Source organism: Astyanax mexicanus, chromosome 10, assembly GCF_023375975.1.
Source record: "Astyanax mexicanus isolate ESR-SI-001 chromosome 10, AstMex3_surface, whole genome shotgun sequence".
Classification (NCBI taxonomy): domain Eukaryota; kingdom Metazoa; phylum Chordata; class Actinopteri; order Characiformes; family Acestrorhamphidae; genus Astyanax; species Astyanax mexicanus.
This window is the reverse complement of record NC_064417.1, coordinates 18,118,494-18,143,917: the sequence shown is the minus strand read 5'-3', so window position 1 is coordinate 18,143,917 and position 25,424 is coordinate 18,118,494. Positions and strand designations below refer to the sequence as shown.

At 40.8% G+C, this 25,424-nt stretch overlaps 1 protein-coding gene and 1 long non-coding RNA gene across 2 annotated transcripts in view; both read right to left on the bottom strand.

Moving 5' to 3' along the window:
• The window catches only part of mgat4b (alpha-1,3-mannosyl-glycoprotein 4-beta-N-acetylglucosaminyltransferase B), a 212,697-nt gene that overhangs the window by 60,730 nt on the left and 126,543 nt on the right, over window positions 1-25,424 (bottom strand). The window contains exons 5-8 of the mRNA XM_049484199.1: window positions 24,822-24,868; window positions 21,640-21,753; window positions 7,864-7,939; window positions 328-442 (exon numbers count right to left, since the gene is read on the bottom strand). Of these exons, the coding sequence (XP_049340156.1) occupies window positions 328-442; window positions 7,864-7,939; window positions 21,640-21,753; window positions 24,822-24,868 (352 nt within the window). The remainder of the gene's footprint in view (window positions 1-327; window positions 443-7,863; window positions 7,940-21,639; window positions 21,754-24,821; window positions 24,869-25,424) is intronic.
• Window positions 3,409-4,091, bottom strand: LOC125804763 (uncharacterized). Its single transcript, XR_007440945.1, has 3 exons — window positions 4,049-4,091; window positions 3,688-3,904; window positions 3,409-3,447 (listed from the first exon to the last, which is right to left on the bottom strand). It is a non-coding gene; the product is annotated as an uncharacterized LOC125804763 (long non-coding RNA).

Sequence of the window (25,424 nt, the reverse complement as noted above, 5' to 3'; positions counted from 1 at the left end):
GCTTTTAAGTCTATCAATATTTCAGCTTTTAAGTATACCAGTTATTCATTTATTCACTCCTCAGCTAAAATACAACTGAATTGTTCAGTTTAAAATAGATGTGATTAATTCATCTAAGAGTGTGCAACTAATTAGATGTTTAAATTAATTAACAGCAATCAATTAACAGCAAAACTTAATATTGGGATAAATATTGTTTATCTTTATTGAATGTCTTTAAATATTGTCATAAAATGTATTTTTTTTAATAGTGCCAAATTTTATTGTTGAGTTTCATGAATTCGGAAAACGTTCATCCTCATCATGCTCAGCTCATCTCTCACTCACCGATAAAGCCAAGCTGGGAAAATTCTAGAATCATCCACTCCTCTGAAGGCTGCTGTAGGGCAAAGTTCTTCATAGTGGTGAAATAATTCGGACGTGCGACAATGTCATCCTCTAGCTGAAGGAGAGAGAGAAAGAGAGAGGGATGTTAAAGACAATGCCGTCCAATGAAAAGAGCATCTGACTCATTTGAAAAAAACAAACAAAAAAAAAAAAAAACAGAATCAGCATCTTCATCTAGTCGAGCACATTCTTGTCTATTCATCTCAGGCTGAGCTTCTGATGACTGAACTACTGAACAATAGCTGTAATTCAGTCATTGAGAGAAAGGCACGGGGCCCTGTGTGCAGGAAGAATGGAGGACTATAAAACGAGAGCCGGAGGGATGCGTGGGAGAGGAAAGTACTCAGAGCGCCTCGCCAGGGAGAGAGGAGGTGATGGAGGGATGAATGAAAGGATAACTGCAGAACAAAAGCAGGATGTTCCCCCTCATAATCGCCTGACATCAGCCCAGTGTTTACTGGACTCATAACTGCTGACTTATGGAGCAATATGACACCGTGTATTGAATAACCGGTGGTGCTTATGGAAATACGCGCCTACTGTCCAAAACACGCACACGTAGTAGAACTGAGGATGAGCATGGGAGTGTGTGTGGGTGTGTGAGTGTGTGTGCGTAGTTGTGATCAGAAGTTTATATACACTATGTATATGACTATCCTGGCAATATGACTATTTACAGCAATAACAGAAAAAAAGAATATGGTGGGGTTTGTGGGTCTGAAATTAACATAGTAGATATTTACACATACTTTAAACATAACTTTAGGTAAATATATTAGATACTTTATACAAACTTACATACCGAGTGCAATATCCATCTCACTACATGTACTGTGATCCCCTTATCACCATTTGTGCAATATGTTTAACATGCAATATTTTTCTCACCTTTTTTATCTACTATTTATTTGATATTTATTCACTGTTACTCTTTGTGCAATAATACTGGTCCACCCTACCATAATCATATCTCTATTCACTAGATGTACATATTTTTTCCTACTATATATCATTTTTGAAGTACCTTTTATATATTTCCTGTAATAGTTTTTTGTATATATAGATTTTATCATTATTTGTTTATATTTTTTCCTGACCTGTTTCTCTGTCCTTTCCTCTGTACTGCTGTAACATTGTAAATTTCCCCATTGTGGGATTAATAAAGGATTAACTTATCTTATCTTATCTTATCTTAAATAACTGCACAGAGCACATGTATTATTTGGGTAATTGGTTATATGTCCCAGCATGTGCACAATGTTGCCATCAACAAAGTTCTGACAAAACATAATCACAATTCTTGGTTTAAATAAATCTGATGGTTTCCTGGTGCAGATTAAACTTTTTAAAGTAGAGTTTCAGATCAGGATTTTGGGAATGCCATTCCAAAAGCTTAACCTTAGCTTAGATTATCAATTCTAGCTGATATTAAATGTGTCTATTTTGGACCACAGACTTTTTTTTACTGGGGGGCAGCTTACTATTCCAGGTTACTTAGACATACACATTGGCACCACTGTTTCATCAGCTTTTAGTTTATAGCATGGTCTGTGCTTTAGTGATTTTGGAATATTCTGGACCATTCAAATGAATTTCCTCTCAGCAGAAAGGAACAGTTTGGGTCTTCTTTAAGATCTTTCAACACCTACAGAACCAATAACATATACCTACAATTTATCTCTGAACTATTGAGCATCTTAAACTCTGCACTAATTTAGATATGGCCCAAAAGAGATACCTGACTATAAATCTACCATCATCCTTTACAGATCCACACTGAGCTGTCTGGACTTTCCTATAGTACTGTGTATTAGGTGCTGAGTGGTATGCCTGTTTATTCATTATATATTGTTTAAAATTCACTCTATTGTGTGTGTTTTTTTTACATAATGTAATAATGTTATGCAACAAAAAAGCACACAATTAAAGTTCAGAGTGCAGAGAAATTTAGAGGCATCATAAACATCACAAATGCTTAACACTAATGTGCTACTAACAACACATACACACAGACTATCAAACAGAGTATAAAATGATGCACAAATGAGCTCAATCAACAATGTTGCTGTTGTTTGTATTGTGACAGGTATATTATTACTGTGTGTTTATCACTGGTTTATGTTCCAGAATTACTCTTATTCTGAATGTAAAGTTAAGCAACAGACAGGTTGTAAACAGGAGTAAATTGAACATAGAAGAGATCTGCAGTTTGTTGTTGCTCCCAAATTTCTGTAAATTTAAGGCTTTAGAACGTCTCTTCTCAACAATCATCAGCAACGTGCCCCTCTAAACAGAGGCCTAGCACTGTTCTTTTTAAAATCCGACAGTCTTGGCAATATAATAATCTGTAACATTTTACTTGGATGGTCCATTCGTCCTCGTTGATGCTCAACTGACATTCAACTGAATGTCTATTAACTTTAACTTTATTATTTAACCATATGTTAAATATATAAATGATTCAAAATAGAACATAACCCTACACCTAACCCTAACCTTAACCCTTAATCAACCCTAAAGTCTCAACCTACACCTAACCCTAACCTTAACCCTTAATCAACCCTAAAATCTAACCCTACACCTAACCTTAACCCTTAATCAACCCTAAAATCTAACCCTACACCTAACCTTAACCCTTAATCATCCCTAAAATCTAACCCTACACCTAACCTTAACCCTTAATCAACCCTAAAATCTAACCCTAACCTTAACCCTTAATCAACTCTTAAATCTAACCCTACACCTAACCCTAACCTTAACCCTTAATCTACCCTAAAATCTATCCCTACACTTAACCCTTACCTTAACCCTTAATCAACTCTTAAATCTAACCCTACACCTAACCCTAGCCATTAATCATCCCTAAAATCTAACCCTACACCGAACCCTAACCTTAACCCTTAATCAACCCTAAAATCTAACCTTAACCCTTAATCAACTCTAGAACCTAACCCTACACCTAATCCTAACCTTAACCAATAATCAACCCTAAAACCTACAACTAACCCTATCCTTAACCCTTAATCAACCATAAAATCAAACCCTACATCTAACCCTAACCTTAAACATTAATCAACCCTAAACCCTAACCCTGCACCTAACCCTAACCTTAACCATTAATCAACCCTAAACTCTAACCCTGCACCTAACCCTAACCTTAACCCTTAATCAACCCTAAAATCTAACCCTACACCTAACCCTAACCTTAACCATTAATCAACCCTAAAATCTAACCCTACACCTAACCCTAACCTTAACCCTTAATCAACCCTAAAATCTAACCCTACACTCAACCCTAACCTTAACCCTTAATCAACCCTAAAATCTAACCCTACACCTAACCCTAACCTTAACCCTTAATCAACCCTAAGCCCTAACCCTGCACCTAACCCTAACTTTAACCCCTAATCAACCCTAAAATCTAACCCTACACCTAACCCTAACCTTAACCCTTAATCAACCATAAAATCTAACCCTATACCTAACCCTAACCTTAACCCTTAATCAACCCTAAAATCTAAACCTACACCTAACCCTAACCTTAACCCGTAATCAACCCTAAAATCTAACCCTACACCTAATCCTAACCTTAACCCTTAATTAACCCTAAAATCTAACCCTACACCTAACCCTAACCTTAACCCTTAATCAACTCTAAAACCTAACCCTATACCTAACCCTAACCTTAACCCTTAATCAACCCTAAAATCTAACTCAACACCTAACCCTAACCTTAACCCTTAATCAACCCTAAAATCTAACCCTACACCTAACCCTAACCTTAACCATTAATCAACCCTAAAACCTAACCTTGCACTTAACCCTAACCTTATCTTTAAATCTAAACCTAAACCCAGTGCTAAAATGTTAAGATTTAAGTAGGGTTACATTCAATAGAGAATCATTTACTTTCACATTTCAATTCTGTTGCATTTAATAGACATGCAGTTTAATGTTAGTTGAATGTGAGTTAAGCATCAAATGGACCATCCAAGTACTGTGTCACCTAATTATCTATAAACCCATTAAAATGAGAAAATCCTAAATTTAAATACTGTGATAGACCCTTAACCTGCAAATACCATGATACACATTTTGGCCACACAGCTCAGCCCTATTTCTGGGTGATCATCCTCTTAACAGGCTGCAGCCTTTGCTGTAGGCGCTGCATTAATACAGACTGGAGTGAAAATATAACCTCAGCTCCAAGCTTTATTCTGCTCTCTTTCATAAGAGTTCACTTTGAAGATTTCTCCCGGTAAAAGGCGGCCCGGTCACAAGTCAACAAATCACCGGGTGAAGACACAAGACGCTCGCTGCGCGAGGAGCTACAAAGCAAGTTCACATAAAGGCAAAGGAGGGCCTGTCAAAGAGAGAGAGAGAGAAAACAGCTTTACTAATCCTCCTCAGTTAACATCTGACTCTCCACATTCATGACTTCCTGTGGAAACAGACTGAAAGTCATTACTGCAGCCTTCAAACTATAACCCAGTTCCTTTAAGTGATTCGGAGTGTGTGTGTGTGTGTGTGTGTGTGTAAGTGAGCGAGCTAGTGCTGCAGTGATGCTGCAGCTGGTATTGAAATAAAGCAACTGTCTTCAGAGCTAAAGAGAAAGTGAAAGCATGCTCAGACCACCAGCCCTTCTGTCTTCTATTGAGCTTCTAAATGTAATCAAGATGTCATCAAAGACATTCAGTTAAACACATGTCTCATATGGAGACTGTAAACGCAACTTAATATCATTTCAAAGAAGATGCAGCTACAGCCTGTCACCCTGCTGACGAGCAGCAGTGGAGTCCAACATCAGCTCTGATTAGGGATGGACAAGGTTATTTAAATATACATAAAAATCTGAACTGATCTTAAAGTTTGTTTGTTTAACTGCGTTTATGAAGAACATATGTGGGGGTTTGGATGTAAAAAAGAACAAAGACCATAAGGTTAGAGTATAAGTGGCATTATATACAGTGCTGTGAAAATATATTTGCGTCTTACAGATTTCTTGTTTTTGCATTTGTGTCATACTGACATTTTCAGATTATCAAACAAACTTTAAACAAAAATAATTTTTCAGACAAAAATAACCTAAGTAAATATGAAAAATCTGTTTTTAAATGATCATTTTATTAATTAGGGAGAAAAAAGGAATTCAAACGTGAAAAAGGTGGAACTTTTTGTCCCATTACATCTGGCATACAATTAATACAGCATCATCCCTCTGAATGTAAAACATGGTGGTGGTAGTGTGATGGTCTTGGGCTGCTCTGCTGCTTTAGGATCTGGACAACTTGCTGTAAGAGATGAAACCAGAAATTCTGCTGTTTACCAGACAATCCTGGAGGAGAATATCTGGCCATCTGTTCGTGACCTTAAACTTAGGCATACTTGGGTTCTGCAGCAGGACAATGATCCAAAACATACAAACAACTCCACCTCTGAATGGCTCATAAAAACAAAGTGAAGGTTTTACAATGATTGAGATGCTGTGGCGTGATTTAAACAGGCTGTTCATGCACTGAAACCCTCCAATGTGTCTGAATTAAAACAATTCTGCAAAGAAGACTGCCAAGGGTGTTGCTGCCAAGGGTGTCACAACCAAGTTATTAGGTTTAGGTTTTTCACACTTTTTCACACAGGGCCAGATTAGTTTGGATAGATTTTTTCTTTAAAACTGAATCATTTAAAAACTGTAAAAAATACAGGTTATCTTTGTCTGAAATTAAAATTTCATTATCTGATAAATGTAAGTATGACAAAAAAGTAAAAACAAAATAAATCTGTAATGTGGCAAATATGTTTTCACAGCACTCTAACAATTAAGACTATATTTGACTAGTTTTATATGGTCAGTCCTGTCACTGTCTGTCTGCATGCCACAGACTCTAGTTCTCCAGAGAAAGACACCATTTTCTAGAATGCACCTGTGCTAAACCTTCAAGACATGCAGGATCACGTTACACATCAGCGTTCTGACTCGCCATGCTTCTTATCATTACTCACACCCGGACTCTTTAATATAAATAGCCCCTGTTTTCACTCGCTCCTTGCCTGGTACTGAATCTAGTTCTATAGCTCTTCTACCTCGCATTTTCTTTGTTGTTTTGATTGTTTGTTACCGACCCTTTTTGCTTTGGTGTTTATCCTTTTGGCCTAGCCTTCTATTGTTTGTTTGCTTTCTCGTTGCTGACCTAATTTTTTATTGTGACCATTCTCTTGCCTTGCCCTTTTTGCCCTGTTGTGGATTTCTTGTGTATGACCTCTTTGCCTGCTCGCTGTGGTATGTTGTTTTTTTATGCTGCCATTTGGTTGTCGCCCCTGCCTGCCCTTGACTATTCTTCTAAGCCTCACCCTTGGTATCCGCACTTGTCTGTCCTGTGTTTGGCTGCTGGCATCAGCAGTGATGTTTGACCCTCTGCAAGCACAGCCTTTTTCTCTTGATTACTTAGTCTGGTGAGACAATCAGCACTAGGAAGAGTCCTGGGGCCTCATGTACTAAGACTTGCGTGGACTTCCTACTAAAATGTTCCGTACGCTCAGATCTGAAAAGTTCCGTACGCACAAAAAAATCCGGATTTATCAAACCGTGCGTAGGCAGAATTCCACGTACTTTCTCTTAGTACATCACAATCAACTTGAAATCAAGCGCAAATGCACGAAAGCATCACACTTGCCACGACTCCTCCCTCAATTACGCAGAGTATAATGTTATATTATTATTATTATTATTATTATTATTATTAATATTATTATTATTATTAATAATATTATTATTATTATTAATAATAATAATAATAATAATATTATTATATACGCATAGCGTATAATTACCCATGTTTTAAGTTTTATTATTCTAAGATAAATGCTTTCATTTAAATGCTTTAAATGAGTTGCCTACCAAAAAGACACACGTCACGCACTCAGCTTGTTTTCTTATGCTCTTGGAAATCTAAAACTGCTTATAAGCCAGTCATCATCATGGGCCAAAAAAACATAATGGTCACGGAAAATGCGCGCTCAATGAATTCGGCCATTAGCAGTATTTTCCAGTAATGCCAACGCTGCATCTCCAACAACTCCAGCGCAAACCTGATCTAGGCTAAGTGGAAACACGTTAAACGATTATTTCTGTAAGACAATGAAACTGTCTGATTCATTTACTTTATTTTACCCAATAATGCTTACTTCAATGTGTGCATAAAGGATATCTTAATAGTTGTAATTTCAATGCATCGCCTCTAAGTGTCGCCAAATGACAAAAACACAATACATACGCACAAAAAAAAGGCGTACGCCCAAAACAAAACTTCCGTGGGGGAACGCACTTTCACACGTTCAAGTCAAATTTAGTACATCAGACCGTGAGCGTGAAATATGGCGTACGCAATGTTTTTGTGCGTACGCACCTTTAGTACATGAGGCCCCTGGTTCCTCCACTTCAGAGTGATTAATGTATATAGTGAATAAAGGATGACATACCTGCACATAATACGTCCCTTTAGACTGAGCATACATCATCAGGAAGCAGTAATCCAGGTTCTGCTTCGTTCTCCATCTGCAAATTCAACATAAACCATGCTTAGAAAAATGTGTGGCAGTGCACACACACACACACACACACACACACACACACAAACATACACATACACACACACACAGACGCACTATAAAAAGACACAGATGAGCTCAATCAACAATGGTGCTGTTGTTTGTGACAGTGTGTTTACTGCGTGTTTATCGCGAGTTTATGCTTGGTAATTACTCTTATTCTTAACGTAAACAAAGATCAGTAAACTGAAGGCAGCAGTAGAGTGAACAGATCGGCAGTTTGTTGTTTACTGTATAAAGCAATTACACAGCACATAGTGGGAACAGAATACAGCAGCATGCAAAAGTTTGGCAACACACATTTCTGTTGCTGTGAATAGTTCCAGTGCCAATAAAAAGTATCCACCTCTTTGATGTTTTATGGGGTGAAAAAGTGATGTAAAAAGTGTTTTTCCACTTCATGATTTCTTTTTTTGCATGTTTGTGACTCTTTATTATTTTAGATCATCAAACTAATTTAAATATTAGTCAAAGACAACAAAAGTAAGAACAAAATGCAGTTTTTAAATGAAGGTTATTATTATTAAGGGATAAAAAAATCCAATGCTACATGTGTAGCGTATGATGTAGCTTACTGTAGGTATAATGTTCTTTTGTTGAAATGTGGTGTTCCCTTTACACCAGATGTAACTGGAAACACACCTTTAAAAAAATGTTCAACTTTGGTCTCGTCAGTCCAAAAAGGATTTTTTATATATCCTGGGGATAATTTAGATGTTTTCTGGCAAAATTGAGATAAGCCTTAATGTTTGTTTTGCTCTCTGCACTCTCTGCACTCTGCCATGCAGCCTATTTATGCATTTTAAGCCTATTTAGTATCTTTCTTATAGTGAAGTCATGAACGCTGACCTTAACTGAGGCAAGTGAGTTTTTTGGATTTTTTTTTTGCATGAAAAATATTGAAATATTTGTGACCACTTGGATGAGTCGTTGCTGGATTCTTGGCGTAACTTTGGTCAGCCAGCCACTCCTGGGAAGGTTCACCACTATTCCATGTTTTGGCCATTTGTGCATAATCACTCTTACTGTGGTTCTCTGGAGTCTCTAAACTTTAGAAATGGCTTTATAACCTTTTCCAGACTGATAGATCTATTACCCTATTTTTTTATTTGTTTCTTAATTTCTTTGGATATCAACATGATGTCTAGGTTTGGTCTACTTCACTTTGTCAGGAAGGTTGTATTTAAGAAATTCAGAAACTCAGATGTGATAAAACACAGTGAAGTCAAGTTTTAGCTGAGGGGCAAACACTTTTTCACACATGGTCATTACGATTTTTCTTCCTTAATAATAAAAACCTTTATTTAAATCTGTGTGTTTTCTTGTGTTGTCTTTGACTGGTATATAAATTAGTTTGATGATCTGAAACATTTAGCAGTGACAAACATGTGATAAAATAAGAAATCATGGAGGGGGCAGACAAAAAAACTGACCAAAAAAATTACCGGTGGAGGATATGGCCCAAAAATATGGCTCTTAAATAATATTTAAACTCTAAACATAATATTAGATCCAGTCCCATCACATGTGGCATGTCAGTGTATAAAAACTCTATTGAGAGGCTGGCCTGTGTTTTTGTAAGATGTGCCCTTAAGCGAGGGGCTGAGTTTATTAGGCAGCAGAGGCTTCACATCTGTAGATATTCACAAGCAATCAAACACTTATAGTAAGACAAGCCCTCTGGGGAGTGTATCAATCAGTTAGCAAATCACATGCAGATTTCAGCAACACACACACACACACACATACCAGAGACCAAGTCAAGTATCAAGTCTTTGTGGGGTGAGACTTGGTAAAATCTTAAGTCTTTGGTCACGAGTCCAAATCAAGTCTCAACAATCAGGCAACAATCACGAGTCCCAAAACATGAGTCCCCATCTCTGACACACATGCAACCGTACATGTTGTATGAGGAACACTATGAGGAACAGTGTTTCAGTTGTTCTGAGCATCAACACATATCAGAACTGGCATCAGAGCTCCGGACTGAATGAAGACCCTTTTAGATGCTGGTGTACAAAACGTTCTTCATGCTTTCCTGGATTCTCTGCTTTGCTCTTTCTGAGTCCAGCTATCAGACAGCTGCTTTTTGTTACCCGTGTTTTGTATATTCTGGCCTCTAAACACAGTGCACACTGCCTCATGGGTCCAATTATATTCTGACAAATTGGACAAATTGGAAAAGCAATGCTAGCTAGGACAGGACAGTGAGGTTGTGAAATGTTTTCTGTAAACATGAAATGGAGTCTTTTCCACCGCAGGGCAAAATTGTTACCAAGGTCGCAAAATACCATTCTTATTCATTATGGTTTCTTTTTTCATTTGCAGTGTCTTATCGGCGTCTGCATGCTAGCTTGCATACTAGCTTGCATACTAATTAAATACTAAAAATGTTAAATTGTTAGTCTTTTTTAGCATCCAGCATCATCAACATCACTACTGTAGCATTAGTACCCAGCCTGTGGGCCTCATCCATCATCACTACTGTTGCATTAGTACCCAGCCCATTATCACAGCCATGGTGCTAGCATGCAGGCTAGGGTCAAAAGCCAAAGCCACCAGAACAGTTACTCTCTGTACTCATAACTGTTTGGGCCTGCAATGAAAAAGCAGCCAACGTGTGAGTTTGAGAAGTAGAAGAGTGTTGATTTGTACCTGATTCAGGGGTTGATTGATGAATCTCATTCTGAACCTGAATTTCTCTGCCCATTTTTCTGTATATCATGTACTCAGACAATTACATAGTAAAGGGCTTCTGAATTTTTAAACTGCTAAGAAAGGTTTACCAGCACTTTAGATACTTTTTCTAAATTCTAAATACAGCAACACACCTCCGTCATAGTGATATTTATTATATAGAACTATAGAGTAGACAAACAATAGCCTGTGGAAAAAACAGTAGTGACATGAAATTGTTCCCAAACTCTACAAAAATTATATTATAAAGTGAGTATACCCGAGTATACCTAAGTAATGAAGTGAATACTTTCACACCTTTGTTTCTCTTACTGGTACTGTCCCAACTATTCCTTTCACTTGTCAAATTTATACTAAACCTTTTGCTGGACTAACTATTACTTTCCCCTCATCCAGACATGAATTGTATCAATAGTGTAGTCCTCAACAGACTAATGCTGTGTATTTAGAGTTCTGAAAATGTGAATACAGATCAGACAAAAAGATGTTAGTAATTGTTAAAACTGTAAGAGAGGGTTTTAAAAATCACACTTTCTGGAAGCTTCTCGTTGTTTTTCTCTTAGGGCAAGGCTGACTAACTAACTATTCCTCTTTTCACACATACATACACACTCACGCAGAAACACCTCGGAAGGTGACACCAGCAAGTTCACACACACCTCACACTACTATGCTCTCCAGCCTGAAAGTTATATAAGAGAAAAAAACAGTGCTATTAGGAGACAGACACAGAATTCTGCCTGTAATCTGTGTTAAATTCATCTGGGCTTTATCCATGCACATTTTCTGAAAGATAATTTGCACTGCTTAACATCTATAATATATCATGTAAAGGATGCATATAGAGTGGCGTAAAAAGTATTTGCCTCCTTACAGGTTTCTTTTGTTTTTCCGATTATCAAACAAACTTTAATATCAGAAAAATATAACCTGAGCAAATATAAAGAGAACTTTGTAAATGATAATTTCATTTATTAAGGGAAAAATAATCCAAATCAATCTATTCCTGTATGAAAAGGTGTTTGCCCACATAAATTAACTGTGATTAATCACAATCTGTGCCAGGCCTAATTACTGCCAGACCTGTAGAATCAAGAAATCACTTAAATACAACCTGTCTGACAACATGAAGCAGCTAAAACACATGTGTAAAACACAAGGCCCGCGGGCCAAGACGAGACGCGAGAGCGAGAGCGTGTAAGATCTTAGTGTCTATAATAAATATGTCAGAAGCGTTCTTTGACCAAAAACTACATTTCCCACAATGCTTGTCAATTGTGTTAGCCGTGGCTTACTGCCACTACACGGCAGTGTAGACATTGATGTGGAAACCCTGCCGGAGGGAAGGTGTAACTTCGCGGGTGGAATTGAGACATAAATGTTTATCCCATAATGTCCAGAAAAAGAGAAGTTGATGCAGACGGACGGCTGTGCTTCAAGGCGAAAGACCGGTATGCCTTTTGTGTTACTGACCAAAATAAACGCTTTTTAGGATAGATATAAGTTATGTGTAAATATTTATAAGACAATAGCTGACAAAATCTGTTTTAATGACGTTAATAAACATCACTGTGACAGCGCTAGTCACAGTTTCACCGCAGAGAGGCACGAGGACGTGAATCACTTATCTAACCAGCCTTTACTGATTTCTGCTCCCAATAACCCTTTCAATAACCTCCAATATCCTTTAATAGTCTTCAGTAGCCTTCAACAGTCTAACCTTGCAGCCGTGGTGTGTCCACTAAACTCCGTAGTTATAAACATCATGAGGTTAGCAGCGCGCTAACTGACCTGTTTATAATGTAATCCCAGCAGTGACTCCGTGACGGCTGCTCTAAACTGCTGCTGTTAGCTGCTTGGGCTGAAAGATGAGCTGTATTATCCGGTTAGTGGGGTTAAAACCTTTATTTCCTATACAGAAGAACTTTAAAAACTGTAAAAACGCTCCAGACTGGCTGAGCTGAGCCCTGTAGCCCGTGGCTGGGCTGTAGCTCTGATTAAGTAAAGACTGCGGACTTGTGGTGCTGCTGCTGCAGCTCCGACTAGTGGTTGGATGAGGAACTGCTAAATCTGAGGAAATGCTAAATCTGTCACATGTTCTTAACAGCTCACAATTTTTGATTTTATATTTATTAAGCCTTATTTCAGTATCAAACGTTTTGATCAAAGTTAATATAACTTGTATTTGATGTCATTTCTATTCACTTGAATAGTTTGGTTCTTGATTGATGGAGTTTTTGGATTTCATAACATGACAAATTAAAAGGATTTATGTTAATAGAGCAACAAGCAAACATTTTTTTCCATTGAGAGTTATTTAACATTAAAGAGTAATTACATTCATTTTATATTACATTTGGTTACATTTTATTACATTTATAAGTTACATCTGGCCCTCAGAGGACAGCCAATATGCCAATGTGGCCCTCGGCCAAAATGAGTTTGACACCCCTGAGCTAAAAGATCTCAAAAAGCAACACATTATGCCAACATCTAAACAAAGTATTTGGCATCTGTCAGTCTCGAAAAGGTTACAAAGTCATTTCTAAGGCTTTGGGACTCCAGCAGACCACAGTGAGAGCTACTATTCACAAATGGAAAACACATGGAACACTGGTGAACCTTTCCAGGAGTGGCCTGCCAACTAAAATTATTCCAAAAGGGCATGGACAACTCATCCAGGAGGGCACAAAAAGAACCAAGAACAACATTTAAAGAACTGCAGGTCTCACTTGACCTTCACTTTGCCAGTTCCAAGGCGAAAAACACTGCTGACCAAAACGATCACAACGGCCCATCTCACGTTTACCAAAACACTTCTGAATTGATGTTCCTCAGGATTTTTAGTAAATATTCTTTGGACTGATCCTTTCAAGTGGCTAAATTAAAACAATTCTGTTGCATCTTTAAAGGTCACTGACTGGTGCTCCTGCTCCCTCCACCATGCTTTACAGTTTGGACAGTTTTCTTTTTTCTTCAAACAATGCTTTATTTATTTGTCTTAAAGATTTGCATTTTGGCCTCATCTGTCAATGAAAAAATGTTTGGTTGTAACGCACGAGCAGATGGGAGGCGGACGTTTAAGCGGGTAAGACATAACTTTTAATAAATAACAAATAAACAAACAGGGGAATAACAAATATAAATATGTACATAAACAAACAGGGAAAACTAACAAAGAGCTAAACTAAACAGATAAGTAGCTAAACTAAACAGATAATAACTAAACAGGGCTAGGGATATATACAAAGGATAAATACATAAATATATACAAAACAAATAAATAACGTGAAGCAATAACGTGACGTAGAAAACAATAATAAACGTGGCGAGACAAACGACAGAGGAAGGTGCAAAGACCGACAGCAAACGTAGACTAACAAGTACTATTTATACTAAACATGAAACAATGAACACCTGGGGAAACAGGTAACGAGGGGCGGAGCTACAAATTACACACACGTAATGGAAAAGTACAAGAGAAACACACTAGGAAACGGGGAAAACACAGGAAAACATAGCGAGGGCGTAACAGAAGCCCCTCCCTAAACGCGCAGCTCCCGAGGCGCGTAAAAACGAACCCCGGGGGCCCGCGGCGGGGAGAGGCCGGGAAACACAAGAGACGAGACCTGAGACTTAACATGGGGCAGAACAGGAGACTGGACTGAAGACCGGACAGGAAACTGGACAGAGAAAGGAGACCATACCTGTCAAGTCTCCCGTTTTGGCCGGGAAACTACCGTATTTTACTCCTCTTTCCCGCCGTCCTCCCGTATTAGTATTTTCCCGTAAATTTCCCGTATTATACTAAATAAAAAATATATAGGCAACAGGCGACAATGCACTGTGTGTCTCTTAACCAATCGTGTTGCCGGTTCAAGGAGAAAGTCCCGCCTTTCAGGAGAAACAGCCAATCAGCTTGCTGGTTTTGCGGAGCGCAGTTTAGTGTGGGGGAAGCCCCGCCCCTCCCCTCGCTGTGAGTTCAGGCAGCTAGTCGGAGCAGCTGTCGTTAAAAATATTCTGGATATACGGAGATTTTTCTAAAAGAAAGGTAACTAACCATGTAAACTGTGATGAGATTGTTTCTGATAGCTGGTTAAAAAGACTCTTCTCTGAATCAAAACATAATTTAAACCCATTGTGTGTTTAATAAAATCCAGCTTGTGACTCAGTTAGCTTAACTTTAGAATTAGCTAGATAGATATTCAGGGTTTGAGAAAAATCTACATACATATAATGCCCTGCCCTGATGTGCCTGATCAGCCAAAACCTATAATTTCCAAACTCTATTAGTTCAGGGCTAGTTTTAGGGTTTGTTAGAATTTGTTTAAATCTCAAGTATTGTGGTATAATGTATTATTTAGAAGGGGTAGAAGAGACGGTTGAGCTGGAGAGAGAGAAAATGTGGAGAGGGCTGAAATTAACTGAACTGATCAGGAGTGGACTGAACGATAGAAAGAAGTATTAATGAAAGATTATTAATTGTGTAGGCCCCTTAGGACTATTATTTACTTATGGAATATATCTGATCCATGTCCTCTTTGTAAATTTGTGCACCCTTCAATATGAATTTTAAATCTATTAAAAAAAAATAATAATAATAAAAAAAAAAATATATATATATACATACATACATATTAATTTTTAGCCCTCGGTTGGGCTGTTGGGGCGGCGGAAAAAATCCCTTATTTTTAAGTCCAAAACTTGACAGGTATGGGAGACTGAACCGGGGATGTGACTGGAGACTGGACATTGGGCGAGACAGGAGACTGGACAGGAAACTGGACAGGGGACGATGACTGGACGTGAGACATGATGGGTGACTGGACAGGACTAGACATGGGAACGGGAACAAAAACATGACACGAAGACACGAAGACGGTGACAGGAACAGGCACAGAAAAACCAGACAAGACAGGAACCGGAACATAGACAGACACGGGGACCAGAACAGGAAGTGACATGGGGACCAGAACCACTTGGGGATGCCCAGGACTGGCTAAAGTCTGTGGGGTAGTCCATGGAGCCAGCCTGGGCAAAGTTCTTGGGCTGGAGTCCGGGGGCCTTGGGGCAGACCTGGGCACACGGGGCTTGGGGCGAAACTTAGTCCTGAGTGCCGGGATAGGCGTGGGTGTGGTGACGGGCCTCGCTGGCATCGCGACGGCTTGGGCAGCAGAAGCTGGAGGCGCGGCGACTCGGGCAGCAGGAGCTGACGGCGCGGCGACTAGAGCAGCTGGGGCTGGTGGCGTGACGACGAGCATCGCAGGCGTCGGCGCTGGAGCGGTAGGCACCGCTGGCATAGGAGCATGGACGATGGGCACTGCTGGCATCGGCACATGGGCAGTGGACACCGCTGGCACAGGAACATGGACGGTGGGCACCGCTGGCATCGGCACATGGGCGGTGGGCACCGCTGGCACAGGAACATGGACGGTGTCTGGCACCGCTGGCATCGTAGCAGGTGCGGTGGACATCGCTGGCCTCGTAGCAGGAGCGGTGGGCACCGCTGGCACCGGAACATAGGCGGTGGGCACCGCTGGCACAGGAACATTGGCGGTGGGCACCGCTGGCACAGGAACATTGGCGGTGGGCACCTCTGGCACAGGAACATAGGCGGTGGGCACCGCTGGCACAGGAACATAGGCGGTGGGCACCGCTGGCACAGGAACATTGGCGGTGGGCACCGCTGGCACAGGAACATTGGCGGTGGGCACCGCTGGCACAGGAACATTAGCGGTGGCGGGCACCGCTGACACAGGAACACTCACATGAACAGACTTGGACCCTTGGGCTGTAGGTGTCTGTGTGACGACTCGGGCTGCTGAAGACTGCACGGAGACTTGACTTAATTTCACAGCAGCGTATTCAGGTTCCGGGGTGGTAGTAGCAGTACAGTGTAGCGCCGTTGTCATGGGAACCCCGGAGCGAAGATCTGCTGCCGCTGCGGGTGACTGGAAGCGCTGCTCGGCGGCCGCCGTGGAAGCTGGGTCTGCAGCCGTAGACGATGCGGGCGCCGTAGCAGCCAGAGAAACTTGACCCGTGGAAGCAGGAGATGCTAACTGCGTTAGCCGCGTAGCCGTGGGGATGCCTGGAGCTGCAGCCGCTGGAGATGCTAGCTGCGTTAGCCGCGTAGCCGTGGGGATGCCTGGAGCTGCAGCCGCTGGAGATGCTAGCTGCGTTAGCCGCGTAGCCGTGGGGATGCCTGGAGCAGCAGCCGCTGGAGATGCTAGCTGCGTTAGCCGCGTAGCCGTGGGGATGCCGGAAGGATTAACTCATCCTCCGAACTAGATGCAGCTGCGAGGAGGTCCACGTAATCCCAGAAGTAGGGATCCTCACAGCCTGCGTTTCTGCCCGCCTCGTGTCCCCCGAGGCCGATAGCCCCAACGGTTAGCCCCCCCGCAAGAAAATCCTCCGAATTTTGGGACCTCTTAGAACGCCTAGCCCGAGGCCTTCTCCGGCCTCGAGGCCTCGGGTTTTCCTGCGCCGAGGTCCCAAAGGGGGCATGACGGATGGCCAGCCCGGATCCAACCCAAGGGTGTCCCGCATAAACGTCCATGGCGGTCGGTCTTTCTGTAACGCGCGAGCAGATGGGAGGCGGACGTTTAAGCGGGTAAGACATAACTTTTAATAAATAACAAATAAACAAATAAACAAACAGGGGAATAACGAATATAAATATGTACATAAACAAACAGGGAAAACTAACAAAGAGCTAAACTAAACAGATAAGTAGCTAAACTAAACAGATAATAACTAAACAGGGCTAGGGATATATACAAAGGATAAATACATAAATATATACAAAACAAATAAATAACGTGAAGCAATAACGTGACGTAGAAAACAATAATAAACGTGGCGAGACAAACGACAGAGGAAGGTGCAAAGACCGACAGCAAACGTAGACTAACAAGTACTATTTATACTAAACATGAAACAATGAACACCTGGGGAAACAGGTAACGAGGGGCGGAGCTACAAATTACACACACGTAATGGAAAAGTACAAGAGAAACACACTAGGAAACGGGGAAAACACAGGAAAACATAGCGAGGGCGTAACATTGGTCTGCAATGTTTATTTAAACAGTAATGACTTTCTTCATTTTGTATCTCCATTAACACTATTCTGTTAAGTGATTTTAGAGTAGCTGTCTTTTGTAGGTCTTTTGTGGTTTTGCTGTTTTTTTTTTGTTTGTTTTTTTTACCTATTTTAGGATTGCACTTAGTGCCTAAGAGTGATCTCAATTGGACAAACACTTCTAGGGTAAGTAGCAACAGTATTGAGTTTTTTTCTTTTGTATACAACATTTATAGTTATGTATGGATGTACAACTGAATCTCCAGCATGGCTTCTGCTGTCTTTTCCAGCTTCAGATAAGATCTCCCCAATGTATATTTTGTGAGATTTTATACTGTGCTGATTTACTGTGTAATTTACACTGCGCTGATATACACTGTCCTTTTTACACTGTGCGGACCTAGTGTAACTGAACTACTGGTACTCCTGGCACAAAATGGTTTGACTTCTCTGATGTGTTTTTTTGAACTTACGCTCTCACTCTCAGCTCAAACATTATCAACCAAAAATTTGGACACGTAACTTCTCATTTGATGTTTTCTCTATTTTGTATTTGTGTAATTCTACTTTACAGACTATTATTCAAGACATTTAAACTAAGAAGGAATATATATGCAATTATGAAGTAAACAAAAAAGTGTTAAACAAAATAGGTTTTGCTTTAATGCTGATATTGCTGACTTTTGGCATTATTTTCTCAGTCGGCTTCATGAGGTAGACATGTTCTCCATCTATCTTAAAGCATTTCTAGAGGTGCCGAACTCTTATTAACTCCTTTTCCTTTTCAGCTTTACTCCAACTTGTCTCAAACCACCCTGGTTGTTTTTTTTATATCTAGTATTTGTGAATCACTTTTTTTGTGTACTACCTGTAACTGCATATGTGTTCCTTCATTGTTTTTTAGTCTTTAATGGTCTTATTTTATGTTTTTTTTTTCCTTGTGGTGGTCTCTTGTATGCAGTAATGGACTGTGAGTCGTTTGTTGTGAGAAAGCGCTCCAGTTCTTCAGTTTTAGTTTGGTGGAGGAGTGGGCAGACAAGAACATCAGGATTTCAGCTCTTACTCATGAATATTCAGGACATGCAAACATATCAAATCTGATTGTCTAACAGCACTGTGGCGCTCTCTCTACAGCTCTGCAGCGGGTGGAAAAAAGCCAAGGTGGGCGTGGCCATGAATCCTAATTTTACAGGTTGACGTCAGTCCGGAAGCTTTTCCTGATTCACTCAGTTTTTTGTACATTTTCTAATATTGGTTGATGCAGGCGATGGGGTAGAGAAACAGTTTCACATGCAGCATACATATACAACTATACAGTGGCTAGAAAACGTGTTTGCCCCCCATTTTTTTTGCATGTTTTTTACTCCTAGTTTTAGATCATCAAACAAATTCAAATATTAATCAAAGACAACACAAATAAACACAATGCGTTTTTTTATTATTAAGGGAGAAAAAATGTGTGAAAAAAAGTGTTTGCCCCCTAAAACTAATAACTAGCGGCAACAACTGCAATCAAGCTTTTGCGATTACTTGCAATAAGACTTTTACAACACTGTGAAGACACACTGGAGGGTTTTCAAGCATGAATGGCATTTTTAAGGTCATGTCTCAGCATCTCAATCAGATTCAGGTCAGGACTTTGACTAGGCCACTCCAAAGTCTTCATTTTGTTTTTCTTCAGTCATTTAGAGGTGGACTTGCTGATGTGTTTTGGATCATTTTTCTGCTGCAGAACCCAAGTTCGTTTCAGCTTGAGGTCACGAACAGATGGTCGGACATTCTCCTTTAGGAGCAAGTCTTTCAGGTCTTAAAACAGGAAAACAGCCCCAGACACTACCACCACCATATTTCACTGTAGGTATGATGATCTATTTCTGAAATGCAGTGTTACTTTTACACCAGATGGGACACATATTTTTCAAAAAGTTCAACTTTTGTCTCGTCATCAAGACGTTTTCTCTCAAAATTGAGACAAGCCTTAATGTTCTTTTTGCTCAGCAGTGGTTTTTATCTTGGCACTTTCATGCACGCCATTTTTGCCCAGTCTCTTTCTTACAAAAGTCATGAACACTGACCTTTTGTGACCTCTTGGGTGAGTCTTAGCTGCATTCTTAGGGTAATTCTGCTTGGCTGGGCACTCCTGAGAAGGTTCCCCAGTGTTCTATGTTGTATGTTTGTTTTCTCCATTTGTGAATAATGACTCCCACTGTGGTTTGCTGTTGTCCCAAAACTTAGAAATGGCTTTGTAATCTTGTGTTGTTGTTATATATATATATATATATATATATATATATATATATATATATATATATATATATATATATATTGTATTTTAAAAAGAGCAAGTACTTAATGTTTTCTAGTAAAATTACACCTTTACAATGTAGTAATACAAAAAATGAAAAAATATTAATAAAAATGTGTTTCCAAACTTTTGACTGGTGCTGTATATTTTTTCGCTGCATATTTTTTCAGATGCCCTTCATAGCATACTTTCTACCAAGGCATTTTGGAAGAGCATAGTGCATTTAAATGGATGATCAAACATCTGCACAGATCTGTCTACACTCAATTCATCTCCTAACAACACATTTATTTTTTTCTAACACTAAAATAACTCAAGATAAATCTCACCAAACACATTAATTATAACTCCTGCTGACTGTTAAAGTAAAGCTCCAGGCAGCTCTTTCTCGCCAAACCTGAACGAAAGAATGAAACACAACCCCTCCAGCTTTCTTAATTGCTCCAAATGAAGATGATGAGAAAAAAAGTGCTGACCTGATCAATATGGGAAAGTACAGATAACAAGCGCATCCAGAAACGGCAACGGAAAACAGAAATAGAAAAAGCTAAAGAAAGAAAAAAAGACCCAAAACCAGCCTGTGCTCGTCCAGAATGGATTTACACCCATCCTCCCTGATTCACTATTGATTGGTCTGTCTGCTTGATGTGTGATTGATTGGTCTGCCTAGTCAATGAAGGACTGATTTGCTCATCAGCTCTCTCCTGGCTGGACTCCTTGAACTGGTGTGATGCTGCCAGGCTTTGTTTCAACGAGGGAAACAAACTGAGCTCAATTAAAATAGTTTACTGCCACCAGAACCGGACGCTTCTGACGCTTGTTTAAAGTACAGATGTCCAGTGGGACAGAGTAAATCAAGGGTGGAAACTGAGGGCTGGAGTCCAGCATAGTTTGCTGATCTCCCAGCTTCGACACACTGACTAGACCTGCCAATTAACTGCTGAGTCGAATCAGATGTGTTTGAGCAGGAAAAGCACAAAAGTGTGTAGAAATCTGGGAGTTCTGGACTCCAACTGCCAGCCCAGTTAAGACTAGTAGAGTCCCTGTGTCTGCTTCGTATTTAAAACAGTAGCTTAGAGTGTACGCATTATGGTAACTATATTGTTATCCATTTTTAATTAAATTTAGATTTTTCTTTTCTATCTTCTCATATGTTCTGAGATATCAACACCATTTTAACTCCAGTGTGCTCACTTCAATTATATTTAATACATTTACAGTAACACTTGAGGTTTAACATTGGCAAGTATGTCTGTGTGTGTGTGTGTGTTTCTGAGTGCATGTGTCAGCAAAGGTAAAGAAGGTTAACGTGGTTCAGTAGATTCCATTATAGTTTATGCCATCCTACTTCTCTCCAGATCTGCTGTGTGTGTGTGTGTGTGTGTGAGTGTGTGTGTGTGTGCATCCCTGACTGAGGCTTCCTAACCTGACCCAGTGTGCAGTGGAGCATTAAATCAAACAGAAGAACAGATAACACACAGTGACATCACCCTGTCAGCCAAGGACAAACCCAGAAACCCTGAAAACACACATACACACATTCTCACACATTAGATTTCCTTACCTGACACGTTCCTTGGGATCACCAAAAGACTCTTTGAGGTTGGAGAAGTCCGGGTAAAAATGGACAGATGGAGAGATAATCTCTAACAAACCCGACTGGATCTCTCCAGGAAATCTGAGGGAGAGAGAGAGAGAGTTCTCCATTACCCTGTTTGCCCTTACCAGCACCCAATAACCAAACCCCCTTTAACCTCCACGTGTTCCCACCATACCCAACACTGCTAATCATTACCAGTACACTCTGTACTGATCTCATATCATAACTCTGATAGTGTCCTCCATACTCCACCCAACTACTGCAATATTGTTAACACTACACTCTGTAATACAACACTGACTGACAATTACAACTACCTTTAAGATCCTACATTACCCTACATACCCCAAACCCACAAACTGCTACCAGTACACCCTGACCCCTACCAGTACCCCCTTACCATGACCCCTACCAGTACCCCTTACCCTGACCCCTACCAGTACCCCCTTACCCTGACCCCTACCAGTACCCCCTTACCATGACCCCTACCAGTACCCCCTTACCCTGACCCCTACCAGTACCCCCTTACCATGACCCCTACCAGTACCCCCTTACCATGACCCCTACCAGTACCCCCTTACCCTGACCCCTACCAGTACCCCCTTACCCTGACCCCTACCAGTACCCCCTTACCATGACCCCTACCAGTACCCCCTTACCCTGACCCCTACCAGTACCCCCTTACCCTGACCCCTACCAGTACCCCCTTACCCTCTTACCCTGACCCCTATGAGAACTCCTTACCCTGACCCCTACCAGTACCCCCTTACCCCCTTACCCTGACCCCTATGAGTACCCCTCCCTGACCCCTACCAGTACCCCCTTACCCTGACCCCTACCAGTACCTCCTTACCCTGACCCCTACCAGTCCCCTCTTACCCCGACCCCTATGAGTACCCCTCACCCCAACCTTTACTAGTACCCCCTTACCCTGACGTCTACCAGTACCCCCTTATCCTGACCCCTACCAGTCCCCTCCCTTACCCCTTACCCTGACCCCTACCAGTACCCCCTTACCATGACCCCTACCTGTCCCCCCTTACCCCCTTACCCTGACCCCTATGATTACCCCTCCCTGACCCCTACCAGTACCCCCTTACCCTGACGTCTACCAGTACCCCCTTACCCTGACCCCTACCAGTCCCCCTTACCCACTTACCCTGACCCCTATGAGAACCCCTTACCCTGACCCCTACCAGTACTCCCTTACCATGACCCCTACCAGTCCCCCCTTACTCTGACCACTATGAGTACCCCATACCCTGACCTCTACCAGTCCCCTCTTACCCTGACCCCTATGAGTACCCCATACCCTGACCCCTACCAGTACCCCCTTACCCTGACCCCTATGAGTACCCTGACCCCTACCAGTACCCCCTTACCCTGACCCCTACCAGTCCCCTCTTACCCTGACCCCTATGAGTACCCCATACCCTGACCCCTACCAGTACCCCCTTACCCTGACCCCTATGAGTACCCCATACCCTGACCCCTACCAGTACTCCCTTACCCTGACCCTTACCAGTCCTCCCCTAACTCCTACCAGTATGCTCTGGGGACACAGGGAGCCCCTGCACACATACTTCATAATTATTTTCTTCTTTGTGTTTAGAAACAGAAACAGATATAACTAAGTAAAGATGAAGAGAGATGGGCGAGAGACACAGAGACAGAGATAGTTAGAGAGAGAGCGAGTATGGTAATACTGTATGCAGGAGCATGTGGGGAGGCTTGGTTGCCAGGGCAACAGGCACGTCCATTGAACTAGAAGTGACAGAGCATTTTCCTACACTCTCCATGAATGAGCAGTAAACACACCCCACAAACACCATGCGCATGCGCACACACACAAACAGTGTCAGGGACTAAATGTTTGGTGTCAGACACAAATAAAATAGTTTCCAGATTTGTTTACAGCAAGAATCTAACTACTCTGTGTGTGTGTGTGTGTGTATGTGTTCCCCAGTCCCTAGCAGATGTTCTAGTATTCACATCTGGAAAATACAGAACACATAAGTGTACAAGTATGCTGAAAACTGTGAGAGAAATCAACACACCCCAACCAAAACACTCCCCCCCACTGTGCACACACACACACACACATTGTGTTATGGACCATTAAACAAGAAGGTGGTTCCTCAGCAGAGTGAAAGGGAGCCCCCGGCCCCCAGAGGAGTTACATTTTTTCTCCTTTCTCTCCTTATAGTGTTGTTTTCAGCCCTACTTCCCTACGAAATACTACAGTACAGCTGTTCATATTTATGCAGTACTGGAATAAGGTGGGAATAGCATTTGCTGGCACTTAAATATGATTTACTTCAGTTAAAGGCATATTAACGTTTACTTCACTATATTCATAAAAGTACTAATATTCACTAAACTAACTAATGTATTGGGACACACACTAATTCACATTTTCTTCTGAATAATGGGTATTTTCTAAAGGGTTTTCTATTTTTCTACAAGGTTTTGGATTCTGGGGCACTGCTGTGAGGGCCTGAGGTCAGAATATTGGATGATAAGCTCCCCACCTCATCCCTGACTCCCCAACTGTTTGGAGGAAATACCATCATTCCAGAGAATACAGTTCTTCCACTGCTCTACATGTCAGTGCTGTAAATGTGTGTACAGTATACATACGCTTTATGACACCTGGTCATTGATTGTTCCTTTTTTTTTTAAATCAAGGGTATTAAAAAGAGTTTATCCTGCTTTTGTTGGAATAACTGTCTGTGTTGTTTATAAAATTGGAGCATTCCTGTGAAGATTTGATCCTACTCAGCAACAAGAGCATTAATGAGATCAGGATGCTGGAAGTTCACCACCTCAACTCACTCCAAAAGTATTGGATGGGGACCCATAATTACTCTCTAGCTTATGCCCGGCATCAGGCATGGTTCCAATAGGGTCAAGTTTATCTGCTCCAGAGAGTCATATTCTATTGGCAATAGTTCTCTACAGGATCTATACATGCTGTGAGTGTCTTTATAACCTTTATAAGTTTATACATTTCAGTTTTATATCAATGTAATTATCCTAATATGAGGGAACCACAACATATAAAAAAGAAAGTTTTTTTGTGAGCAGGTGAGTTTAAACCTGAAACACATTTCAGCAGAAGAATGATGTTAATTGAGAATACTCACAGGCGCTTGAGGTTATCAGCCACGCTGTTGGCGTACTGCTGGTCTGTCTGCAAAACAAAAGAAGCACAATGAGAACACAATCTAGCACGTCCAACAGAACCACAGCACATTTCATCTAAAAAATAAAAAAAATACAACAACAGTGTAGTGGAGTGATTCTCAATCCTCTGCTCCCAGACACGTTCATTAGCTGATTAACTTGAGTGGTGTGTTAAAGCAGAGAAAACACAATCTGCTGGAAATGGGTACTCCAGTACAGACCCACACCCAGGCCCAAATCCACAGAGGATGCAGAAAAAATACAATAGAATTTGTATTCCTATACCAACCAACCCGTACTGTGGAAGTCTGAGCCCAGTTTAAGTCTAGTTTAACTGGATGTATGCACACATTTCAAGTGGGTTTACTCTGTTTATTAGCATGTTCAAAAATGTTATTGTTTAAAACAATGTGGTTCTGCCTATGAGGTTAATGTTTCTGAGAGGAATTTTTTTTCTTACTCCAATTTTGCAATTTTAAATATTTCTGGAGTAAAGCAGAAACATACTTGTTTTTCTGGTGACCAGCTAGACTGGTCTCTGTTTCAGCAGGTTTCAAACATGA